This window comes from Yarrowia lipolytica, chromosome 1A (genome assembly GCF_001761485.1).
Source record: "Yarrowia lipolytica chromosome 1A, complete sequence".
Lineage (NCBI taxonomy): Eukaryota > Fungi > Ascomycota > Dipodascomycetes > Dipodascales > Yarrowia > Yarrowia lipolytica.
This window is the reverse complement of record NC_090770.1, coordinates 510,537-534,051: the sequence shown is the minus strand read 5'-3', so window position 1 is coordinate 534,051 and position 23,515 is coordinate 510,537. Positions and strand designations below refer to the sequence as shown.

At 48.6% G+C, this 23,515-nt stretch overlaps 10 protein-coding genes and 2 non-coding genes across 12 annotated transcripts; 8 read left to right on the top strand and 4 right to left on the bottom strand.

Moving 5' to 3' along the window:
- Positions 1 to 474: 474 nt before the first annotated feature.
- On the top strand, positions 475 to 4,707 carry YALI1_A05335g (uncharacterized protein; the record flags this gene model as incomplete). Its single annotated transcript, XM_499779.3, has 1 exon — positions 475 to 4,707. The coding sequence occupies one exon, from the start codon at positions 475 to 477 to the stop codon at positions 4,705 to 4,707; it is 4,233 nt and encodes a 1,410-aa protein (XP_499779.2).
- Positions 4,708 to 5,475: 768 nt separating this feature from the next.
- YALI1_A05284g (uncharacterized protein) lies at positions 5,476 to 5,814 on the top strand (the record flags this gene model as incomplete). Its single annotated transcript, XM_068281638.1, has 2 exons — positions 5,476 to 5,504; positions 5,643 to 5,814. The coding sequence occupies 2 exons, from the start codon at positions 5,476 to 5,478 to the stop codon at positions 5,812 to 5,814; spliced, it is 201 nt and encodes a 66-aa protein (XP_068137739.1).
- Positions 5,815 to 6,015: 201 nt separating this feature from the next.
- Positions 6,016 to 8,103, bottom strand: YALI1_A05259g (uncharacterized protein; the record flags this gene model as incomplete). Its single annotated transcript, XM_499777.3, has 1 exon — positions 6,016 to 8,103. The coding sequence occupies one exon, from the start codon at positions 8,101 to 8,103 to the stop codon at positions 6,016 to 6,018; it is 2,088 nt and encodes a 695-aa protein (XP_499777.3).
- A 482-nt stretch (positions 8,104 to 8,585) lies between these two features.
- On the top strand, positions 8,586 to 9,980 carry YALI1_A05254g (uncharacterized protein; the record flags this gene model as incomplete). The annotated part of the gene is made up of 1 exon (XM_499776.3): positions 8,586 to 9,980. The coding sequence occupies one exon, from the start codon at positions 8,586 to 8,588 to the stop codon at positions 9,978 to 9,980; it is 1,395 nt and encodes a 464-aa protein (XP_499776.1).
- Positions 9,981 to 10,248: 268 nt separating this feature from the next.
- YALI1_A05229g (uncharacterized protein) lies at positions 10,249 to 11,106 on the bottom strand (the record flags this gene model as incomplete). The annotated part of the gene is made up of 1 exon (XM_499775.3): positions 10,249 to 11,106. The coding sequence occupies one exon, from the start codon at positions 11,104 to 11,106 to the stop codon at positions 10,249 to 10,251; it is 858 nt and encodes a 285-aa protein (XP_499775.3).
- A 184-nt stretch (positions 11,107 to 11,290) lies between these two features.
- On the top strand, positions 11,291 to 12,227 carry YALI1_A05220g (uncharacterized protein; the record flags this gene model as incomplete). Its single annotated transcript, XM_499774.3, has 2 exons — positions 11,291 to 11,361; positions 11,978 to 12,227. 2 exons carry the CDS (start codon positions 11,291 to 11,293, stop codon positions 12,225 to 12,227), a joined length of 321 nt encoding a protein of 106 aa, XP_499774.1.
- A 773-nt stretch (positions 12,228 to 13,000) lies between these two features.
- Positions 13,001 to 13,885, top strand: YALI1_A05210g (uncharacterized protein; the record flags this gene model as incomplete). The annotated part of the gene is made up of 1 exon (XM_499773.1): positions 13,001 to 13,885. One exon carries the CDS (start codon positions 13,001 to 13,003, stop codon positions 13,883 to 13,885), a length of 885 nt encoding a protein of 294 aa, XP_499773.1.
- A 1,177-nt stretch (positions 13,886 to 15,062) lies between these two features.
- YALI1_A05189r lies at positions 15,063 to 15,134 on the top strand. The gene has a single exon. It is a non-coding gene; the product is annotated as a tRNA-Thr (tRNA).
- A 209-nt stretch (positions 15,135 to 15,343) lies between these two features.
- Positions 15,344 to 15,426, bottom strand: YALI1_A05186r. The gene has a single exon. It is a non-coding gene; the product is annotated as a tRNA-Lys (tRNA).
- A 624-nt stretch (positions 15,427 to 16,050) lies between these two features.
- YALI1_A05168g (uncharacterized protein) lies at positions 16,051 to 17,819 on the top strand (the record flags this gene model as incomplete). The annotated part of the gene is made up of 2 exons (XM_499772.3): positions 16,051 to 16,197; positions 17,187 to 17,819. 2 exons carry the CDS (start codon positions 16,051 to 16,053, stop codon positions 17,817 to 17,819), a joined length of 780 nt encoding a protein of 259 aa, XP_499772.3.
- Positions 17,820 to 19,688: 1,869 nt separating this feature from the next.
- On the top strand, positions 19,689 to 20,693 carry YALI1_A05143g (uncharacterized protein; the record flags this gene model as incomplete). The annotated part of the gene is made up of 1 exon (XM_499771.3): positions 19,689 to 20,693. One exon carries the CDS (start codon positions 19,689 to 19,691, stop codon positions 20,691 to 20,693), a length of 1,005 nt encoding a protein of 334 aa, XP_499771.3.
- Positions 20,694 to 21,460: 767 nt separating this feature from the next.
- YALI1_A05116g (uncharacterized protein) lies at positions 21,461 to 22,444 on the bottom strand (the record flags this gene model as incomplete). The annotated part of the gene is made up of 1 exon (XM_499770.3): positions 21,461 to 22,444. The coding sequence occupies one exon, from the start codon at positions 22,442 to 22,444 to the stop codon at positions 21,461 to 21,463; it is 984 nt and encodes a 327-aa protein (XP_499770.1).
- Positions 22,445 to 23,515: the final 1,071 nt, after the last annotated feature.

Sequence of the window (23,515 nt, the reverse complement as noted above, 5' to 3'; positions counted from 1 at the left end):
ACCAGGCGTACGGGAACGAAACAGATGAAACAGACGATATAAAACCAACTCCACACTCTACCAGCGCGAGTAACAACTTGATCAACAGCACTTTGATCCTACAGTACTTGTCCATTTTTTTATTTTAATTTTTTTCCCCTACAAGTATGTACATACATAACTACATACTGTACTGTAGTCCATCAACAACCAACACCCAACTTGCCCCCCCAGCCACCTGAGCTGACTAAGCAACTCTCAAAACAGCCCATCTCTTGTTACGGGCGTATTTAATCAACTACTTATCCCACAGTCATCCACTTCGCTTCTCTGTTCGCCCCCCAAGCCGCTCCCTCCTCCCCGTGCTTGCACACCACCGCCATCGCTCATTCTCTCAGCCTCGCTTCTGGAACTTAAAACTGTCGACACAACCTAATTGCTGCAGCAGCGATATCTGGACGTAAAATCCACCAACAACATCACACATTTTTCGACATGGACGACGGCAAAAACAAGCCTGTTCGGACCAAATCAATGTCAGACCACCCGGAGAAGACAAGCGTGTCTTCGGGGGCGCGAAGATCACCACTACACACCCCCATCCACTCGCCAGCTCTCCCCCAGGGAGGCCTTGTCGGAGCAACATCGACGACACCTATCGTGACATCTCCACTGTCAGTGCTGCCCAAGACTCCCGGAGCCGACAAGATCATGTCAATGCCAAATGTTTCTGCGCCGACGCTTGCAATCCCCGAAACGAACGGAGCTCGGGCCATTGGAGCTGCTTTGGCTGGAGCCACCGCGGCAGGACGTAAACGGTCTGGGTCTCTCGACGCGCCCTCTGCAGCAACCGTGACGAGGGGAGGAACCACGTCGCCGCTGTTGTGCAATTCCGCATACAGCCCACATCCAGGAAGCTCTTCCCCAGGCGGGTACTTTGACTCCAATCACAATCTCAGCGTCAGAACACTCTCCACGCCAGCTTCACCCAACGACAATGCCTCGGTGCACCCCGTGACCCCACAGACAGTGCCTGCGACAAACAATTCAAACACCGTACGACCCAAGAGCCCCTCACGACAACCCTCCAACACCTATGCTCCTGCGCGACATCCGTCTCAAAACAACCAGCGAGGCACTCGCAAGACCAGCCAGGGAGCTGTCCCTTCTGTGTCGGGCTCCAAGCCGTCGTCCAACGCACAGTACTACGCCCAGGAGCGCGCATACCTGCAGAAAATGCGAAACAACCTTGCAGACGACTACTACACGAAAGGTATTCCTGCATCCGATCTGGATAGATCTTCGGACGAGGAGTCTCTGAGTGAGTTTGAGGGCGACTTTGTGGGACTCGGAGGAGTGGGCACATTTTTCGACGACTCTGGAGCTATTAGCTACCCGTTTCTGGAGGCCAAGTACAATGCTGATGACGCTGAAAAATCAGAGTCCATCAGAGAACGGCTTCAGTGGCAGAGCATGCTGACGTCTGTGCTCACGGGAGAGGTGGTCAAAAATGAGAAACAGCGTCTGCGAGCACCACCGGAAATGGACAAGAAGCTCGTGGCTGAAGAGTTGTGGATGGGAGTCAGAGCAAAGGTCTGTGGCCGGTCTATGGACGAGCAGCGGAGGATCATTGAGTACTCGCGAAATACTAAGGACGGAATTCTTCTGGAGGTGGTCAATTTCAGAGCTAAGCCTGCAGATGAGGCGGGAGGACGATCGGCGTCTGACCAGGTGGAGGACCTGCTGAATCGTTTGGACAATTTCGAGCAACTGTGGCGCTCGTACTCGCTCATTGAGACGGACAAGCCTTTTTACGGCAGCCAGGAGTTCCAGGAACGTCTCACAGCTCTGCTGACATGGTCTTCTCTGACCTGGAACATTGGTACGGAGATTAGACTTCTCCAGCAGTGGATTGGAAACGAGGACATTGATCTGACACGACCGGCCGAGGGCAACGATATGATGGCCGACAAGTCGCCGTTCATTGAGCGGCTGCTCAAGGGACAGGATCTCAAGAACATTTTCGAAAACCGAGTGCTGGGACCTCTTTCGCAGCTTGTGGATCGAGCTCGAACCTCAGCTCTGGAGTACCACGACACCTTTCAGACGCTTGGGCTGCCTGTGCTTTACGACCACATTGGATCATTGGCACGTTTCCCTTCACTTTTGATCATGGAGGTGATGCGAACCCGGCTCAACTACGCCAGAAAGCTCGCCAACCCTACTATGATGATGATCGACCAGACTATGGTCGACATTAGAGGATACATTGAGCTGTCTCTCAAGGCCAAAGAGAGATACATGTTTTTTGTGTCTCCCACCCAGGATGGCCCTTGGCCGCTCAAGGACACCATCGGTGATGCCTTTGACGAGACTCTGATCGACTGTGTCTCTTTCTACTTTGATCTGCTGTCTCGGAAGTTTCTCGAGTCGTCCAACGCTGTGTTCCGAACATTCAAGGAGGGTGAGCAGCTCGAGTTCCAGTACAAGTTCTTGTCGAAGATTGGCGAGTGGATTTCCGGCGGCGATTACCTTGTTGCCGAGCAGTTTTCCTACCTAACGTCGAAGTTGATGACTAAGCTGTTAGATTACTGGCAGGATTCACTCAAGGGTCCTGCCTCTGATCAAGCTAACGAGATTGCCGCTTTCTACTCCGAAACCGCCGAGCAGATTCGATCGTTTGAGCGGAATCTTATTCGGTTCTACACCTCCATGTGTTCCTCTTACGAGAATGCTTCCGAGTACGCAATCCAGCCCTCTCGGTTGGGTGCCATTGTTAACTCAGTTCGTCGAGCCAACTACTTTCTTGTCTACACTGGAGTGCTTGAGCGAGACGGTATCTACGTGTTTGCGGATCCTTCTCTTCGAGAGCGGCCACACAAGCTCAAGGAGATCATTCGTGGATACTCTCGTTACCGGCGACCTGAGGAGGACAGTGTGGAGTACGATCACATCGCACATGTGCTGATTCTATGTTCGGAAGAGCCCTTTATCTGGGAAGGAGAGATTCTCAACATTGACATGCCATCTTTTGACCTGGAAATCAAGATGGGTCGAATGCGAATCGTGTCCGAGGGAGGTACACACATGCTGCAGCTTGCCAAGACACAGTTTGCCGAGGTATGTGAGCGAGAATTTCTCAACACCGTGGTTGAAGCGAAATCCAACCAGTTGCGTGTCGATCATGAGTTCGGACGTCTTCGGAAACTCTTCTTCCGGCTCTCCATGTCGGTCATTGACAACGTGGCCACCATCAGACACACTCTCAAGGGTCTGGGATGCCAGGACACAGTGCAGAACATGTTCGTTTTCGCACGTGAGTTTGGCCAGCGAGGTCTGCGGTCACTGGAGGGACCCAAGAGAGGCTACGTGACCATGAAGCTCATCAATCTTTGTATCGAGTGGGTCTCCTTCGTGGTTGACGACTGTACTTCTACGGAGTACCGTACTTTCCGTTACACGGTGACGGCTCTTGAGTTTGCGTCTGTTATGACATCTGGCGTTAACATTCTCGCCGTCAACGAGGAGGCGTTCTTGCGGCTGCGAGTCAAGGTTGCCGGATGCATGTCTCTCTTGATTTCGCATTTCGACATTATGGGCGCTCGGTCCAAGGCCAAGGCCCAGCAAAAGGTCGAGGTCACCTCTGCCCGTCGCAAGAAGATCTCGCATATGTCGTTTAAGGATGACACCGAGCTGATGGAGGCGTTCCGAAACGACGCTGTCAAGAAGCTGGAGGATCTGGAGCGAAAGCGAAACGACCTCGAGTTCGAGCACCATTACGTGGGTCGAGTTTTGGACGACGGGTCTGCCGATGACCAGTTCCTCATGTCGCTGGCGTCAGCCTTCTCCAACGTCACCATGCGATGGCAGCTGGGTCGGTTCATTGGTTCTGGAACCTTTGGAGACGTTTACTCTGCTCTCAATTTGGATAATGGTGAGATGATGGCTGTCAAGGAGATTCGTCTGCAGGACGCTCAGTCAATCCGAACTATCGTCAAGGCCATCAAGGATGAAATGACAGTGTTGGAGATGCTTCACCATCCCAATATTGTGCAGTACTTTGGCGTGGAGGTCCATCGAGACAGGGTCTATCTGTTTATGGAGATTTGCCAGGGTGGGTCCATTGCCGATCTGCTGTCGCACGGTCGAATCGAAGACGAGCAGGTTATTCAGGTCTACACTTTCCAGATGCTTCAGGGTCTGGCTTACCTGCATCATGCTGGTATCGTACATCGAGATCTCAAGCCCGAGAACATTCTTCTGGACCACAATGGTCTCATCAAGTTTGTTGACTTCGGTGCAGCCAAGGTGATTGCCCGAAATGGCCGAACCCGGGCTGCCCAGACTGGAACCCGTTCCAAGATAAACTCACTGACAGGTACACCCATGTACATGTCTCCTGAGGTAATTACAGGTTCTAACCCTGGTCGACAAGGGGCAATTGATATCTGGTCTCTGGGTTGTGTGGTTTTGGAAATGGCTACTGGCAGACGACCATGGTCCAACCTGGACAATGAGTACGCCATCATGTTCCATATTGCCTCTGGACACATGCCCCAACTGCCTAGTGCTGAGCAGTTGTCCCCCGAGGGTCAGGCGTTCCTGCTAAAGTGTCTGGATAGAGACCCCAACAAGCGAGAGAGCGCCATCGAGCTGTCCAACGACCCCTGGTTAGCCCGAGTCAAGAATGATCATCTGGAGCAGTTGACTCCTATGGGAGAGGAGTAGAGGAGGAATGAATGACGTTAATTTATTGATTATTATGATATATACCGAGTGTGTGTTTGCAATTACATTGTACTGTAGACTGAGAAGAAACAATCTGGACGTGGGACTCACGGACAATTCTTTTAGTGCGAAGTGTTTTCAAGTCAAGATGGAACTCCTCTTCATCAAGGACCAGTAGTTCACGTTTCTTCTTGTAGTCCATTATGTCTTCCTTTCGAGCATTGAATCCATCAAAGTTGGTCGGTCATCTAAGAGCCTTGCAGTCTGCTTCTCGACCTTCAACTCGTTTCTTCTCCTTACTTCAACCTGTTCAAGTCTGTAGTTTCCCACTTTCTACTTGAAAGACGCTTCACGAAGACCAAAGCTCAGTCCCTCCAAGTGGCTAGCTTGCCGCCAGGTTGCATTCATGAAGACCACCGTCTGATCTTGTCCTCTAGAACACCCCCTGCCTGCTGGAAAAACGTGTACCAAAAAGAATTGATCTCTCTGAGCTAAACGCAAGTTTTCAGGTCTAAATGAGTGTAAATCAGGTTAGCCAGGGCGACTATTCGTCTGGTCCAAGTACTCTGAGAAAAGTTGTCGCCTTGACCAATCATTTCACAGACTCTTCTTTCTGAAAAGCCTTACCAACCAGTGTATTGATTCGCTCTTGTAAAATTTGTAAAGCCTCCACCTTGAGCTTCGAACACTCGTTTCACCCAGTGATATCAGCCTGCCTATCAATTTAATGGCGGGCACAGCCTCGATCACGGAGTTGTACTCCCGCCAATGCGTCTCGTACCAAACGCCCTATTTTGGTGGGTCCAAAATACAAAAGGGGCTTGACTTGCGCAGTTCCGTCCGCAGATTGGCAAACAAGATCTCACAGCCCTTGTTGTAGTCGTCGTCGTCCTCTCTGTGAAACATCAGCTCCAAATCGCCCAGGATATACTGAGCCCTTCTGACACGCGCGCTCAGTTGCTCGTCTGCCGGACCAACGTATTCTTTCTCGAGAACGAACAGAACAGTTGCGATTGGTGTGTTCTGCTACACCGGTCTCTTACCAAGGAGCTCTCCGTCTACGGAACCAAGGAGAACCGAATCTCCATTGCCGGGGGCTTCCTCTAGAAGTCTCCAAAAGAGAATAAAGAATATGGGGAGCTTTTGGTTACTTTAGATACAGCACTGTAATTACAGTTGACGACCTCTGACCTGAGTGGAGATGAGATGAAGAACAGTAATCACATATCGTTATATAACATGCTGTACTAGTATGTACAGCAACGGCATACATACACCCACATATCTTTTAACTAGCAACTTGCTCATCTAATTGACATGAATCTGCACTGGCCAAGTTAAGGAACCCAGACACATGCGGTCTCCGAGCCCATCTGCCAGTTTCATCTTGGTCTTTTCAAATTGCAAAGGCTTAAGCGATTCGATATTTACTCCACCCGGCCCTTCAGGCCTGCGACGCAAGGCTCGTCGACAACTTTTGCTCCACATCAGGGCGACGAGAGAAGGACTGAGATCTTGCTTCATCGTCTCCAGCCGCTCATCCAAAAACGCTGGGACTGGGCCAAAGCGGGAGCGGGAATGAAAGTAGGGACCTTCCCACGAAACAATGGGATGGTCGAGACGGAGCGCAGCCTCCGCTGTCACGGTTCCACCGGATGTTCCTGTCATGTACCCGTAGGGAGGCCTACGAATCCCCCTAAGTTTCCTCTTCAGAGTACCGTACTTTGTGGGAGAGGCCTTGGAGGGACTCGTGCCAGGCTTGGCAGGGCTAACATTCTCCTTGGAAGGACTCGACTTGGTCTTGACAGGGGTGGCTTCGACGATACCGGCGCTGTCTGAGTGGCTTGTGCTCGGCCTTTTGTTCTCGCATTTATCACCGCGGTTCATCGTCATCAAAGGCGTGTCTGGGAGATTATCAGGCCATCGGACCCCTTTCGATACCGGGCGGTTATGCTTCTGAGACGGCTGGTCCACAAACGGACTAGGTTGATCAGTAAAGTAGCCCTCGAGGGGCTCCTGGTGCTGTTGGTTGGCAATACTGTGAGCAGTCTGTGGTCTCGACGTTCCGTCCCTTCCATTCGTTCGGGGTCGAGGGGGACCCTTATTTGGGTATCCATGAGCTGATGTTTGACCGCCGTAAGGAGATCCCTGGCCAACACATGGCGAGAAAGCTTGATTGTAGACGTGGTTCGGAGACGGCGACTGGTAGTAGGAGCTGTGAAGAGGCGGCGTCCCGTGGTATGCACTGTGAAGAGGCGACGACTGGTGGTATGAGCCATGACGAGGTGGTGTTGATTGGTAATGATGGTTAGCTTGCAAATGCGGAGGTGGCGTGTGTTGCATAGGGAATGCATGCGAAGGTGGAGTGTGTTGAATTGAATGAAGCAGAGAAGGAGGGGTTCCAGTAGAGGGCGAGTGCATGTTGGGATGCAGTTGCTGTATATGGCCAAGAGGAGCCATATTGAGGTCGTGGGGACTCCTGCGGAACTGTTGGAACTGAGACTCACGGGAGGAAAAGTCCTCCAAGCTGGCCTGTAGTTGTATCGCCTTATCTTTGGTATCCTCCAGCTCCTTGGCAATGGATGTGTTCTGCTCCAGTGTATGGTCCAGTCGGGCCTGCAGGTCATGAACCTCATTTTCCTTACTGGTCAATTGGGATCGCATGGTCTGTATCTCCTTATCCATTTGGGCCAGCTGAGCTTCGGCGTCAGACAAAGCCATCTGAGTCTGGGTGGCGTCGGACTTGACACGGCCCAGGACTTCTGTCAGCTCCTCATCCTTGGATACCAGTTGCGACTGTAGCTTTGCAACATGATTGAGCGCTTCGTCACGTTCTTTTGAGACCATGTTGAACTTGAGCTCTGCAATCTGCTCGCTGGCCTTGAGCTTCTCAATCTCCGCGATCGCTTTGATCTTGTCGTTGTTGGCGTCGCTGAGATGCTGCATGTGTCTTGCGAGATGTTCTTCGTCTGCCAATTTGCGACTCTCAGACATATTCGAACCCGCGGTTTGCAGATCTTTGAGCTGGTCACGAAGAGCATCGACTTCGGACTTGAGATTGTCGCACCGCCTGCGCTCCTCGGCTAAGGCGGCCTTGCCCTTTTGGTAGGACTGCTTGAACGTGGCCCATTTTGAAGCCCACATCTGTCGCTCTTTCTCCAAACCACGCTGCTCACACAGAGTCATGATTGTGGTGATGGTTTGGGTCAGAGACTTCCAGAGTGCGTCGGGGACATCGTGCAGTCTGGCCTTGGCGCCGAGTCGTTTGAACTCCGCAATGGTCGGTTCGAGGATGGAGTAGACATCTTTGAGCTTGCCGTTGATTTCTGCCGTGTCCACTTCATGCGAGATTTTGTGTAACAAGACTGCCAGGTCAGCAAGGACGGTGGTGGCCATGGTATCGGTCCGTCGGTGAGACGGGTGCGTATCGAGCAAGACACGGAAGTCGCTGGTATTACTGCTTTGACAGATGAGACAGTGTCACAGATAGGTCTCAGAGCGGATATCACACCAGGATATCACACCAGGGGTGTCACGGGGAGAAGTCGGTATCAAACGGGGGTATCAGTAGCGATGTATCTCAATGAGGGTATGCTTTGTTAGTGGCGTTAGTAGGCGGCGGTTTTCAATGACGGGAAACCGAAAAGTCGAAAAGAAAAAGAAGGAGAAGAAGAAGAAGTTGAATACCAAGATTCCGAGATTAACTAGTACAGTATACACAAAAGAGGTGAGTTTGTGGTCTGTGTCTCTTATTTCGGATTTAAGGTTTCAATACTACTCAGCCCTAACCCAACAGGAAGACTAACTCTAAAAAATGTGCAGGTTGATGCATTATGGAAGAAAATTCCAAAGGGCAGTTTTCCTAAGCACACGACAACATGAGCAAACAAACGAGCAGAAAAGGAAAGAAGGCGTGGAGAAAGAACATTGATCTGGAGGATCTGAACGCCGGTCTAGACAGCGCTCGAGAAAACGAGCGGCAGTTTGGCTCCAAGAACCTGGAGCAGGCTGGTGATGCTCTCTTCACTGTGGACACAGCTGGAACGTCTGGCGATGTCGAGACTTACCATAGCAAAAAGAAGGAGAAGCGTCTCAAGTCGGACGAGATTCTTGCCCGGCGATCTGCTGTCCCCGGCGTGATTGGCAAAAAGACCAAGAAGGAGAAGAAGATGAGCAAGGAGCAGCTGGATATGCTGTTGAAGAAGGCTGGACGACGAGATGTGGACAACAAGATGACCGAGGCTGCTCTGCAAGCCGACTCTGTCCTGGAGACTCCTGTTTACGACGCATGGGACGAGGCCCCCGCTCCTGTGGTTCCCAAGAAGAAGACCATTACTGCATCCAAGGTGGTCAAGCCCCGATCCGAGTTCCAGGGTTTCCCTCAGAGTATGACCAAGGTCAAGAATGCTGGATCTCGGGTTGCATACATGCCCAAGTCTGCTAAGCCTGAGAACATCATGCGGGCTACTTTTGCTAACGGTGATCACAGAGAGGCCACTTCTCGAACCCGAAGCACTGTGCGACCTTCCACTCTGGACCACAAGCCTCTTGTCTTTGGAGCCACTGACAAGGCTATTGAGGTTCCCCACGAGGGTCGATCTTACAATCCCTCTCTGGAGGCCTGGCAGGCTCTTCTCAAGGAGGAGCTGGCCAAGGAAGAGGCATTGGAGGAGGAACGACTGCAGCTGGAGGCCGACCAAGCCCGTGTCCAGCATCTCATGGACACCATGGAGGACCACGAGGACAAGCAGATGGATTACTCGTCCGAGGAGGAAGAGGAGGAGGCCTCTGATGAGGAACTCGAGGGCGGTAGCGTCGGTCTGTCTATCAACGCGCCTGCCAAGGAGAAGCGAAAGAGCATGGCTAAGCGACGACAGATGCGAGAACACAAGGAAAAGGAACGAATTCGAAAACAAATGAAGATGGAGATGAAGAAGATTCATGAGAAGATGCAACAGCTCGCCAAGCGGTCCGAGAAGTCCGAGCAGGAGAAGCAGGATCTCAAGGATCTCATTGCAGGAGGCGAGGCTGCCGAGAAGGTGCGAACCCGTCGGTACGGCAAATACGAAATTCTGGAGCCCACTCTCGATGTCAAGCTCTCAGGCGAGCTCACAGACTCTCTTCGACGACTCAAGCCCGAGGGATCGTTGATGCGAGACCGGTTCCGATCGCTGCAGCAGCGAGGAAAGATCGAGGCTCGAAAGCGACACAACCTCAAGCCCCGATACAAGAAGAAGGTGACCGAGAAGTGGTCTTTCAAGGACTTCAAATAGATGCAGATGGGATGGAATTAGTGAAAAGTAATATATTTTGGATTATACAGGATGTCAAGGTGAGATATTGGTATTGCGATACGACTACTGTATGTACAGGTACAGTGGTAATGGGTCTAATCATTTATGCGGAGCGAACGAGTTACTGTAGAGCAGACAATCTACAATTAGGACGGAAGAGATCTTCTACACTTATAAATCTGATTTTAAATAAATGCAATAAATATATAATACAGTAAACATAGTCGTGCAGTCACGATTTTTCGCTCTAAAATCCATACTTTGCTCCACTCTCCTTTTGGGTAAGGCGATTCTGAGAGTATGACGCCTCCAGCTGCTCCTTGTTGTCCTGGGCTTGTCGCAACAGACTGGTGATCTGGTGCTTGCCTCCTCCAATGGCCGTAAGAGGTCGCTTGTACTCGTCAAGCTTTCCTTCGGCCTTGAGTCTTTCCGATTCCTCCGTGAAAGCGTCCACTGAGAACTCGTGGATGTTGTCATTCGCCAGATTCTCAAATTCTCGATCTTTGCTTCGATTCTTGGGCCGAGGCGCTGCATCCAGCGTTTGGGCATGTGTTTTTTCAGAAACTACAATAATCGGTGGCTCAGCCACTTGTGTAACATTGTCCCCAATAGCCTGTGGCTTGATGATCTCGACCTTGGTGTCTTCCCTTACTTCCTTCTCCTGCTGGGCTCGCAAATTAAACAGGTTTCCGAGGCGTTTCGGAGCAGTTTGAGTCTCAGTTGTCGTTGAGTCCGCAGCCGCATCACCAGCAATAGTATCTACAACCGCAGTCTCTACAACCACAGTCTTTCCATCCGCCCCAACCGACTGGCCCTTGGCAGCTCGCTTTTCGGCTCTCAGCCGTTTTCGGACCGAGTTGGGCACCATTGTCTGCTTGTAAGATGCAGCGGTATTCACGGGGGACTCTGTCTGAGCCGGAGTCTTTTCCACCGCAGTTTCCTCTGTGCTAGTCTTGAGCTCTTCCTCTTTCTCAGTCAGCTTTTCAGGAACAGCAGTCGGGGTGTCCGTGGCGGAGCCCGCTCTGTCTGGAGACGCCGCTTTCTTAACGGGCTTGTTTCCCAACGCGCTGAACCGTTTCTTGTGTCGCAGTTGAATTTTTGCCATTGTCGCACTGATTCAGGAATCTTTTCAAAATCTTTTGGCCCATCACCACATATCCAGGAGAGCGCATCCTGTATGCAATGAAGTTACCCTACCTGTTCGCCTTGTCTCCAAACTCAAAATCTCATGAGGTCAAAATCTCACCACCCAAGGGCTCATATCACACACACCCACACATCACAGAAACATGTCTCAGGATCCCCATAACGGAAAGGGCACCTTTGAGGTGCACAAGCAACCCCAGCCCGGTCTCAAAGTGTGAGTATCACGACAATCGAGAGATTGACACGCCATGATATGTGTCGTAATCAGAGACAGGAGGTGGCTGCGACACTCAGGCAGTGTTGGCGGTGGAGGTTGGATTCGGGTGGCTAATGGTGGACGGGAGTGTGAAGAGAAGTTGTGGTTGAAATGGGCTATTTGAAGAGACGTGTTTGGTTGGTATTCCCCAAAGCGACTTGCAATCAAACTACCAATCTCACTCTCTTCAAGACACTACAGCTGCGTGCGACGATCAGAGCCACTGATCTCTCAATGCAACTCTGGGTTCAGTATCTACACGGACATTTTGTGACCAGGACAACACCGTGAATGAGAAATGTGTCTCCTTCATCCTTCTCTTCTCCAGAAAATCTACACGTTGTCTTGCTTGTGACAGACCCGTTTGAACTCTGCATTGCTGTGGCTAGCCACATGCCGCAACCAGCCAATCAATTGCTACAGCAAGCAGCACGTCGGTTTTATCACAACTACACCCTCTAAACTTTCGATGGTATCTTGAAGGACCTACTCCTGACCTCTGACCTCTGACCTCTGACCTCTGACCTCTGACCCCTGACCTTCGACCATGCTCGACCGTTCCATTCTAACACAGTTTCCGAAAGGGCAAGTACATTGACCCCAAGACCTTCCAGATGTCCCCCGCTCTGATTCGGGCCCGACGACCCTTCTTTGTGCGAAACATGCTCGCTCTGGCCGGCCTCACCGGTTTTGTCGCCGGTATCTACGGATACACCATGTACTCTCTGCGTACCGACGACTTTGGCGATGTGCCTATTCCTCCTCTTGATCCCGAAGAGATCAAGAAGCTCCAGAGCAAGTACAGCGACGACTCCAAGGCCTAGGTCTTTTGTATATATGTAAATAGTAAATTATTCTGACTGAGCACTGCGGGACTGACTGACCGTAATCAGGTCAGAAGTGCACCCAATGAGCTGTCTCATTGTGATTGTAGGTACGAGTAGACGACAATATAAGAACTCTACTCGTACCGGCACAACTGCGACCAGATACCATGTCCATCAGTTCTACTACTTGTAGCTGCCTGAAGATATGGTGCATACTGTAGAGCATGTAGGCATGTAGTGTTCGCTAGAGTAGGAACTGGACCCACTAACGTGGCCAATTGTAGTCGATGAGAGTTATATTGAACGAACAAGTGGAATTAACCACAAAATGTGTACTATCCTATCACCTCTATTTCATGTGAATGGTTTTATCTTGGGCGGTCGTCCAAACAAATATTCAAGTATCAGGTCAACTAAAAATTCCATAAAGTCAACTAAAATCCAAACTTAGTTTTGGATGACTGCTTCGTGCTAAACCAAAAATAGACTTTGAAAAGCAAGCTGGACCCTTACATGAGAGCAAAAGGGCGAGGTGATTGGGAGCGTCATTTGTGGCAGTTTTTGGACCACAAATCTTTTGAAAAATTATTTTGTGAGCTATAATCATGTGACTAGAATTGATTTCCGTTGTTTCCCCGATTGTATCGATTAAATCCAAATTATTCGCACTAAATAAGTGTCTTTAATTTAGTGTCCATTAGCCTCACACTAGTATCATACCAGTAATGTCAGTGAAAGTTCATGCATAGAACACGATCACCACTCTCATAATGACACTGGCTAGTCGGATAAGACGCTCTCGACGCGTTATTATTCTGGCCCTGGCGGTTGTGTCTCTTCTGATCATGGCGTTTATCATTTCCAAGCCCGATTTGGCCATGAAACTCGGAGCAGCAGCCACCGAGAGCACCCGATCCAGACCCAGCGCGTTCTTCGACCGCACTTTGGACTTTCCGGGCGTGGAGAGTGACACAGATCACCTGGTCATGGTGCCGTGCCATGGTGTGTGGAAACAGCCCCGAAAGAGCAGCACCAAGCTGCCGGGACTGGCGTTTTCGGACTGGGTTGCAGGCCCGTTTCTGGAGGGCAAAACCGACATTCTGCTCAAACACATCACCGAGGGAGTGCGACGAGCGTCAGAAGACCCCTCGGCGCTCTTACTCTTCTCTGGAGGTCAGACCAAAAAGGCTGCAGGCCCCATTTCCGAGGGAACCTCCTACTACCAGCTGGCGGAGGCTCTGGGATTAGACATGTCTCAGACAGCAGTGGAGGAGTACGCACGTGACTCGTACGAGAACCTGGCGTTTTCGATTGCGAGGTTCAGGGAGCTGACGGGCCGGTACCCAGTCAGAATCACCGTGGTCGGCTACGAGTTCAAAAGAGCCCGGTTTGAACAACTGCACCGACCAGCCGTAGGATATGATTCTGACAAGTTTGAGTACGTCGGCATTGATCCTGTTTGGGGCGAGGACGAGCTTCCTGATGCCGGTGAACTGGAACACGCTTTTCTGCCGTTCCAACGAGACCCTCATGGATGTGTGGAGCAGGTTCTCCTGAAGAAAAAGATTGAGAGAAACCCCTGGAGACGCCAGCACCCTTACGCACACACTGCTCCGGAAATGAAGCAGCTGTTGCTCGCCTGTAACCAGAGATAGTGGTTTAATGGCCTAGTACATACATAGACATTGCATATAGATTTGATTGATTGTTGGAGGAACCCAGAGGAGGGTTGATAGTGACCCGACGGTGCTGTATAGTACCAAGAAGTCCAGCATACTGTTTATACCCTAGTGTTAATGTGTAATGAGTATACTATCTTTACATTAGTTACTTCCTTCCCCATACACTTGAAGTTGGAGTCGCCAGCAGTGTCAACTCACAAACACATGCAAGTAGAACATCTCCAACATGAGCCGGTTGACGTGCTTCTTCTTGTGGACCCATTAGTCTCTAAAAGCACCAAAATCACAAGCTTAGAAGCTGTTATCCTCAAATACAATATTGTATGTACTGTGTACTGTGTACATACTGTATCTTGAAGGACAACCACTTTGAATGAGATAATTGAATAAAATGGGAAGCAAGACTACCGAATGAGTTTTATGGAACCCTCTGGTTAATCTGATTCGATTTAAATATATATAAACGCGACTCTCGAACGCTTGCGCTCACCAGGATACGTACCATACAATGCTCCAAGCGTCTGTATCCAACATCAACAGTCATATAATACCAAACCTGCACAATGTGTTCCGACTTGATAGCACACACGTAGGGCCTAGCTCTCGTAACTACTACTACTAGAATGTAAACCACAATGTCATAAAAAGCTGCTTGGTCAACAGGGCAGCTGGGGCACACTACAATTCCTCTATCAGGCACGTAGATTATCGGCTACCATACCAAGAACTGCGTACTTCAGTTTGAAATCACAATCAAAAACACCCAATGTTCAAGTTCTCCTCCATCCTATATATTCACCTTTGAAGAGATCACACGACTCTTCCATAGCTTCGGTATTGCTTCCACCGGAGGAGTAAATATCTGAATAGAGATTATCGCCTTAGAAATGGGATAATGAAGTTCCAACTGAAACTCATTCCATTTCACCCTGTCAGAAAATCACCTTCTACAACAAGTTTCCTAGTTTTTTCGTATTTTTTCGTATTTTTCGTATTTTTTCGCATTTTCTACCTTTTTTTTTATTCTAATGATTCATTACAGCTATATACCTAGTAAACCGGGTTTTTTTTTTTTTTATCCTAATGACGGGTTAATGACTAATCAGTCTTCCGATAACAATGAAAATGTTTTTAAAAATTCGTATAACCAGCCTTCGTGGCCAAGTGGTAAGGCGCAGCACTAGTAATGCTGAGATCATCAGTTCAAATCTGGTCGAAGGCAATTCTTTTTTTCAATTTTCCCCATTTCCCCATTTCCCCATTCTTTATGGGTTTTTCGGTCACACAAAGAAAAGGAAAACAAAAAGTTTCTCCATATTAAGGTTTAAACGTTAATATTTTTTGGAATAAAGTTCCGAGAAGATGAATAACCGGATATTGGAGCATAGAGGAAAAAGGAGAATACCGAACGTCAGATGTGCGAAAAAAGAAAGCCCGACGTGGGGCTTGAACCCACAGCCTTGAGATGACCTTTGGATAAGAGTCTCACGCTCTACCGATTGAGCTAGCCAGGCGAATTGTTACATTTTATGGATTTTGACATACAAAATGTGGATAAAGCTGACTAACCGAATCATTAGAATAAAAAAAAGACTAAAAACACCGAAAAAAGAGTAAGAAATGAGCAGCGGGCATATGGGGTGGTTTGATTAAGGAATGAGTCGCCTATACATGAATTTTAACCACTTCAAATGACAATGGCAACTCATCTGGGCACTCTAATTGTCGATTATTCTTATGTAGTTTCATTGGATGTCTTTGGGCACGGCTGAATAGTTATTAGTGTCCGGATAGGTAATTGTAGGGTGGCTTTTCGCTCATTCTGCAGCAGTTTTGACAGTATATAAGATCATCACTGAGTTGTATCTTGTAATAGACGAGTGGGTAAGTATTCGAATCATTTAGGATGTAATGGAAGACTTTTTACAAGGCGACAGTGCTACAGACAAAGGCGACAGAGGTCTTATCGAGCTTTTTGTTACGATTGATATGACTTGGGTATCACTCAGTTCACTAATGCAACGTTTTTGTCGCCATTCCGTTATCGGGACTTGAACATGAGAGAATGTACTAGTAGGCAGTTTGAATGATCCTACCAGTACATACTGTACCTCTAAAAGTACGAGCAGAAGTATAGCATGTACTCATACAGTGTACACACACGTCGGGTCTACAAAGCTATTCCCCCGATCATGATGTCTCCAACATACCATCCCCAACAAGCTGTCACTTTCAACCCGATCTTTCCCGTTCGAAGGAGTGTTTCAAATGTTAATGAGGGGCGTGTAGGTTTTGTTTCCGGCACCGAAGCGTGGTTGCAGCATGGTTCTGGCGGGTTTGGAACTTGGTTCGAGTCTAGGGGCGATATTATTTCAATTTGACACTACCGAAAGCCCCTGGAATGGAGCGTCGATGGATGTGCCGGAAGGAGTGGGGTAGGTGCATTTCCGAGGTTTGAAACTTGTAGTTAGAGGCAAAAATTGTGGGTTGAACGAGCCTGGTACAGTCTGCAACGTCCTCGGTGCTTATTAAGCCACTACTTGGGCCCTTTACGTCTCGTGAAGTCGTCACATTCACGGTCGATAGTTTGTACCTGCATCTATCCAGTAAGTGGAGAATGTGAAAGTGAGACAGTGTGGACGCTGTCGTGTGGTCAGGGGGCCGAGTCGGACGGACGTGTGGGGTAGAGCGGGGCGGATCCTTTGTTGTGTCTACGGTTGGCATTTCTGACGTCTTTGGACTTTTCTGACGGACTCTGGAATATTTATTTTTTATTTTTTATTTTTATTTTTTATTTTATACCACCAACCCATACTAAAGCCGACAACTTAATTACTGTGTAAAACCCACTAAAAGGCTGGGCTGTCGGACTTGCGCTTATTTTGGAACGTCAGCTTACTGAAAGGTGAAACAGTAACCATCCATAACAAGTGCAGGTAGCAATGTTGCAAAACACCCCATCGCGACTCGCCAAACGTAGGGGGGTGGCCACGTGACCACCGGCGTCGCGGCCCCGTGGGACTCTCTCGTGGGACTCGATTTGATTCCACCCATTTCTCATTATCCAGCCAGCAACGAAAAGTCGCCGTGTTTTCTGTTCAAGGTTGGTTAGGTCATGAGTGGGCTAAGCCATGTGCACCCAACGGCTAAAGCTTGCTCATATATCTGAGATGGCCCGCCTAAAAATCGGACACTCAAAAAAAAACCAACAATCCAAATTCCGACTCGCAAAACATTGCCGCACCAGGTCACGGACAGTCACTAACGACATTAGACAAACACTCAATCTGGCCACACCAACAAAAGACACACAAGACAGTCGCTCACAGATCGCTCCACAATAACCAATAGCTACACAAACGAACCAGGATCCGACTCTTCGCTCTTGGGTATTATCGCAAACAGCTCTGTAATAACAACAACTACAACAACGACAACAAGAACAAGAACAAGAACCAAGTCGCCGCAGGTGTTCTCTCAAATCCGCTCAGATAATTCGGCCGCCATGTCCGTCTCTTCACACACCTCTCAGCAGTCCATCCTCACGACGGGATCGAGACCCTTATATGGCAACAAGACCGAGCACGACTACGTGTGGGACAAGCTGGACGAAAGTGCCACCATCAACTCCAACCGAGTTTGGAACCAGGCCAGTGCAGATCCCGATGTGGGCGAATCGGTCATGAAAAACCGACAACGGCTCCTGTCCAAGGCCGGTATGGCCCCTCCGTCCCAGACCCAGAAGAAGACGTTCCAAATGCCCTACAACGCCGTCTATAACGATACACTGCCACCGCAGCCAAGACGGGAGGACTCCATGTCGACCTCGGCTGACGTGATTCAGAGCCACAAGGTGCCTCGACTGCTGAGACCGTTCAGATCGATCAAGAAGGCTTTCACAGGGTAGATGCAAGAGAGACAGACAGTCAGAGTGCCTTCCTCTGCCTCTGGGTAAAGATAATTTATAGCTATTAGTAATACAGGATGGGTTTATCAATATCGGTTCATGTAGATAAAAAAAAATACGAGTAGTGGTATTGATTTTCTTTTAATATTCTAGAAAATTCTAGAATTATGCGAGAATTCTGGTTAAATTGGATAAAATTCAAGAAAAAATAACAATCGTACGACAAATCAAAGGTACATCCTCTCATACACGCTCGAGGCGTACATACACGTTTGTTCCTTCATTTATCCTGCTGTCGATGGCCAGTTTCTCCCGTCTAGCCGATTTTCTTTATGTCACTCAATCTGAGACACCAACTAAAAGCAAGTCCGTGGTGTAAAATGTCGAAACTGAAACACGTGTTGACAAAGGGACACAAATCAGAACAAATTGGGTGAATTCTGGTACCAGTACTTGTAAATTTTGGGTAAAAATTCGCATGTGTATTTTAATCAACTGACAAAAGGGTTGCGGTAGATAATCCGAAACCAATAGTTCTAACAATTCAATAGCGTACAGTACCATACTCTATAATAACATATAATATTATTACGCTATATATTATTTAGACTAATACAGCCTGAATTCTTCAACAAAGAAACATATCCTACAGACGTTATGGTGAAACAAGGAAGATGATATCGTGCAGGGTTATAAAGCCTAACAAAACAATAGCCCTGTCTCTCCAGTGGTCTCCAGTGGTCTGCAGTGGTCTGCAGTGGTCTCTCCTGGCTCTCTCCATTGTTGTGATGGTTCGATGCCGGGGATTAGTTGAGATCAATTCCGAGCCGCACCGTTTTATTTATGCAGCTCGCGCATATTGCAGTAAAACACCATCACCATCGACCTGGATACATGACCATGTCAACATTCAGCTCCCGCGCTTTTTCACAGAAATATCCGTGTGAGGGCGAACATCCTTCCATCAAGAACAATTCCGTCCAGTACAGAGAGATACCAAAGAAGAATCGGAGTCCGCATCCAGACCAGTACGGGATCGATACCAACAAAGCAAATTGGCCGAAGTGAGGAGACAAAGGGCCAAGTGGGAAGTGGGGAGGGTGTTTTGCCAATTGACGACGGAAGAACGACGCAAGAGGCACCAATCTGTTCACGGTACGTTTGACGGTGCGTTTGACACACTTGGGTCTTGAACGGTGGTTCAATTGAGTGTTTCGAACGTCCAGTTAAAACACCATGTCCCTGCTGATACAAGTGTGTAGTTCACCCACCTCACCAAACCTGGAAGATGACCCAGTCTGACCCTGATGATACCTTCCAGTACCGTAGTTACCCCAAATGCACGCAGATCGGTTCAGGTAATCAGGAGTTCGGAGATTGTGTTGAAGAACTAAGGAGCGATCTAAGAAGACAAATCTTTATGTAACTTCTGAAATAAACGGTCAGCAATTCTCTTAATACATGTCTAGACCCTTGATAAACAGATGAAGATCGGTGAGCGAAATAGTCGATGGGATACACCAGAGACTGTTTATTTGCGCTGTTATCTTGAGGCATAACACTCATGTTAGTCAGGGTTATCACATTTATAATTCTCTCGATCATGGAGAATATGATAAATAAGAGGGATTGTAAGACTTGGAAAGACTTCCAAGACTAGTCATATGAAGTAAGAATAAGCATCATTGACTGTTGTTACTTATCTTTGATTAGAAGGATATCGTAGGAAATGCCTACTTGAATGTACAGTGTACATTACTGTACTCGTAGCAAGTCCCGCTCGACTTTCCGATCTGCCTTGGGCATGCCGGATAAAAGTACAGTACGTACTTGCACTTGCTAACATTTTTTCGTAGATAAACTGAGAAGATGAACCGCACCAAACTTGGTTCCTGTTGTACCGTATGTACATGTCATCCCATCTTCAGCTCAATGACCGACAATAACATGGACCAGGTTCAAATCAAGCTAGAGAGCCTGGAAAAGAACCACAAGGCGAGGTATGCAATTGACCTGCATAAAACAGCTTACCTATGCTCCGAGGGAGAAACCGTCATCTTTTCCGTGTACGACAACTCTGAGAAAACTATCAGCAGACATGGCTCCTTCACCCTCCAACAATTTTCGGGAGCAGGCACCGGAACTAGTATGAGTACTGTCCCTTGGAGAGCCCTTCAAATGAAGCTGGTAGTCAAAACCGCTTCAAACACTTTCCTGATGAAGATGTCTAATGGTTTGATTTTCATCATCAATGGAGATGCGTCGAGCCATTTGATAAGCAGCATTGGTGAAAAGCTTCTCTGTGAAGTAATGACTCTCCACTACTCTCAGAGACTTGTGGGCTTATCCAAAGTGCGGTTAAACGGGGACTTTGACTTCACGCTCGTCACCAAAGAAGGAACCATCCCCATCCACTCTGTCGTGTTCAAGGCCTCTCTACCCTTTTTTGCTGCAATGATCGACGCTAACATGATCGATTCGCGCGAGAAACGGCTTGAAATCCCATATCCACATGCGTGGGTGGAGGTCATGGTGTCGTATTTCTACGGGGAGCCGTTCGAGGCGGAGTTTGAACAAGCTACCGGGTTGCTGGTCCTGGCTGACGTCTATGATATCCCCGAACTGCGACATCTTGCAGTGTTCAGGATCAAGACCGAGGAGTTGGACATGACAAAGTGTCTGACTGGGTGGAGGAACGCGTTTGAAGCACAGAACGAGCAGATGCGGGAATATTTTGCTGCTTTTGCGAGAGACCAGTGGAACGAGTTAGAGCATGTTGCTGAGCCCTTGTATGGAATGCCCAAGCAAGAGGTGGTGGAGTTCATGTTGGATGTTTCCAAGGCCAAGATTGATAAGCTGGGTCTGAATGATTGACCGCGCGTGTCGTAAATGAGAGTCGGGGTTGGCAGAGAAGAATTATTGAATTGCCCTACGGTAGCAGTACAAGTAGCCCACGTATCACAACATAGCCAATGTAAGAGACAAAAGACATATAAGACACGCTTAACCCCCAATGGCCCTCTACCCCACCAGCAATGACAACATACAAATTGAAGGTCACAAAGTCAACTCCGTACCTCCGCCACAAGTTCCCCACGGTTAAATACAGAGACCTTCTCGAATACGCCTCTGCGTCGCAAGATCACACGGAAGATCTACTTCGTTACATGGATATCATGCGACAGGATTTTGAAAGTAACCTGGATACCCTCCGCTCGTTTGTCTTGGATGTTCCCGAGAACAATGTTGCCCTGAACCAGCTCCAGGCCGAGTACACAAGCGTGTGGAAACAGCAGTATGCGGTCTTGCACAGTCTCCTTGACTGTCAAGGTGATGATACTATTGTTGAAGCTGTTCAAGATACTGGCAAGTGATATTTGTCAAAACTCACTTTTTACAGTATCCCAAGTCCCCCATAGATTCAACACGCTGCACCACAGTACACACAGTACAGCGTACTTACTGTAGTGCTCTTGTACTTTACTCATAGATATTACCTATATACTCCGACTCTGGAGTGTCTTTCTTTCTTTATCGTGTTGACGTACAATCAAACACGATTTAATCGTATTGTGATGTAGGCCAAAACACTTGGTTGAAATAACCACCGGATGTAGATACAATTCGCAAGCTCGTTGCATCTAAAGCAAGAAAGGAACCATGACCTTTCTGTTTCGAGGGTACCGGTCTCCAAACTCCCGCTTGTATCGTCGGTGCTTCTGGACGGCCCAGACGTACATCTGACCGAAGCCAATGGCAGTAAAGACATAAGCGGACCAGTTGCCACACATGAGGGCAATTGCGATCCAGCTGACAACCTCAAAGAAGTAGTTGGGGCAGGAAACAAGGTTGAAGCCGTAGCCAAAGGGGATCTTGTGGTCCTTGGAGCCATCGTTTCTCAGAGAAGCCAAGTTGAAGTGGGTCCAGAAGTTGGAGGTCTCTCCCCAGAGCCACAGGGCGGCCATGAGGTTGAGGAACAGAGGGGTTCGCTCAAAGAAGCCAGTGGAAAAGAGGAAACGCTTCCACAGAGGAGCCTGGGGAGAAGAAAAGGAGGCGGGGGCATAAACGAAAAAGGCAAGGTTGAAACCGGCAATGAACCAGTAGTAGCCGGAGTTCTTAAAGAGGTTGAACAGAGGCATGGTGGCGGAGGAGAACTTGTGGATGTAGATGGTCTCAATCTCTCGCTTGAGGAAATGCAGCATGCATAGAGTGAAGACCAGCTTCTGAGCAAACGTGTACTCAAAGCTCTGTCGGTAAAAGAACTTCTGGCCAAAGAAGATGATGGGGTGGGCCAGAAGAGGTCCCAGGTACTCGAGAATGAAGACGGTTCTCCAGGGGATCTGGGGGCCCAAGTCCTTCACAAACACCACAGGAGAGTCGGAGAAGAGGTAATCGCCGACAGCGTGCTCGGGCTTGAGCACAATGTGCTTCTTCTTGGCTCCGGGAGCGCCTCCATTCTCCTCATCGGCCACAGTGAGCCGAATTCGGGACTTGGACAGTTTGGTGGCAGCGCTCAATTTCGCCACCACAGAGGCCACCGTGTCCTCAGGAGACACCTCGAGGTTGGCGGGCAGACCCTTGAACTTGGCCTTGGCAGGACGGGGACGCAGAGACAGATTGACCATGGTTGAGAGTGTTTTGCGGGTGGGCAGGTTTGGTGGTGACAAGGTATGTCGTGTGTGTGGGAACAAATAGAGTTACCTCCGGGTTTGGGTTGCTTCACCGAGGTGGGCAGTTTGGCGGCTGAAGAGAGAGAATTCGCTGGTATCTCGATCTGGAAAGGGCTGATTGAGACTCCAAATTATGGATGACGAGTTTTCCGAATCTTTTTGGCCCCGGTAACATCGAATTGAGGGGTTTTGACACCTATTGCAGAGGTATTACTTAGAGTTACTTGGAGTTTCAACAAAACAGAAGTGGTAAATGATATGTCCCTACCTCCCGCTAAATAAGGGCTATAATCATGGAAATTGTACCATTATGAATCTCAGCCAAAGAGGAGTCTATTGGTGTAATTTTCATCCTCATTGAAGACCTCTCGGCACCTCTTGAAGAGACCAAATATGCCGAGGTATTGCTAACTCTATTTTACTGCTGCACTACTTCCACGACCATCTCCCAATATGACAGCCTTCAGAAACGTTGAGAGGGGGGCTGGGGGTATGTATCGTATCGCATGTACAAGATGCTTGGTTTAACAGCTGCACAATTTTCGCCGATTGATGAGGAAATACGACCAACAAGTATAACTTTCGAAAGCAGACAATCTCCTGAACGTGATCATCGTATCCACTTGTTTTCAAAACTTGTATCTTCGGAGATATGGTGTTTTATCCCTGTCGAATTCACCGTATCCAGTACATACCGTATTGTACCTGTAATACGACCAACTGTCCACTAAATTGGATATTAGGCGTATTTGCTAACCCCAGTCGACAGGGAGTACATACAGTACAAGTTCATTACTGTACTGTATGTACTGTAGCGTATTATCCCCCTTGCTCCATCCTATCGTAATTACGGCAAACCGCTTATCTCCGTTCGGGTGCTAATTCGTTAGGGTTTGTTGGGATTGTGGGCACGTGGGTGTGTGTAAATATGGGACAGGAAATATTGGAATTTTTATTGGAATTTATTTTTTATTTGTATTCGGAAATAAATGGAAATAAATCGAGGGAATTCAAGGAGGGGTATAT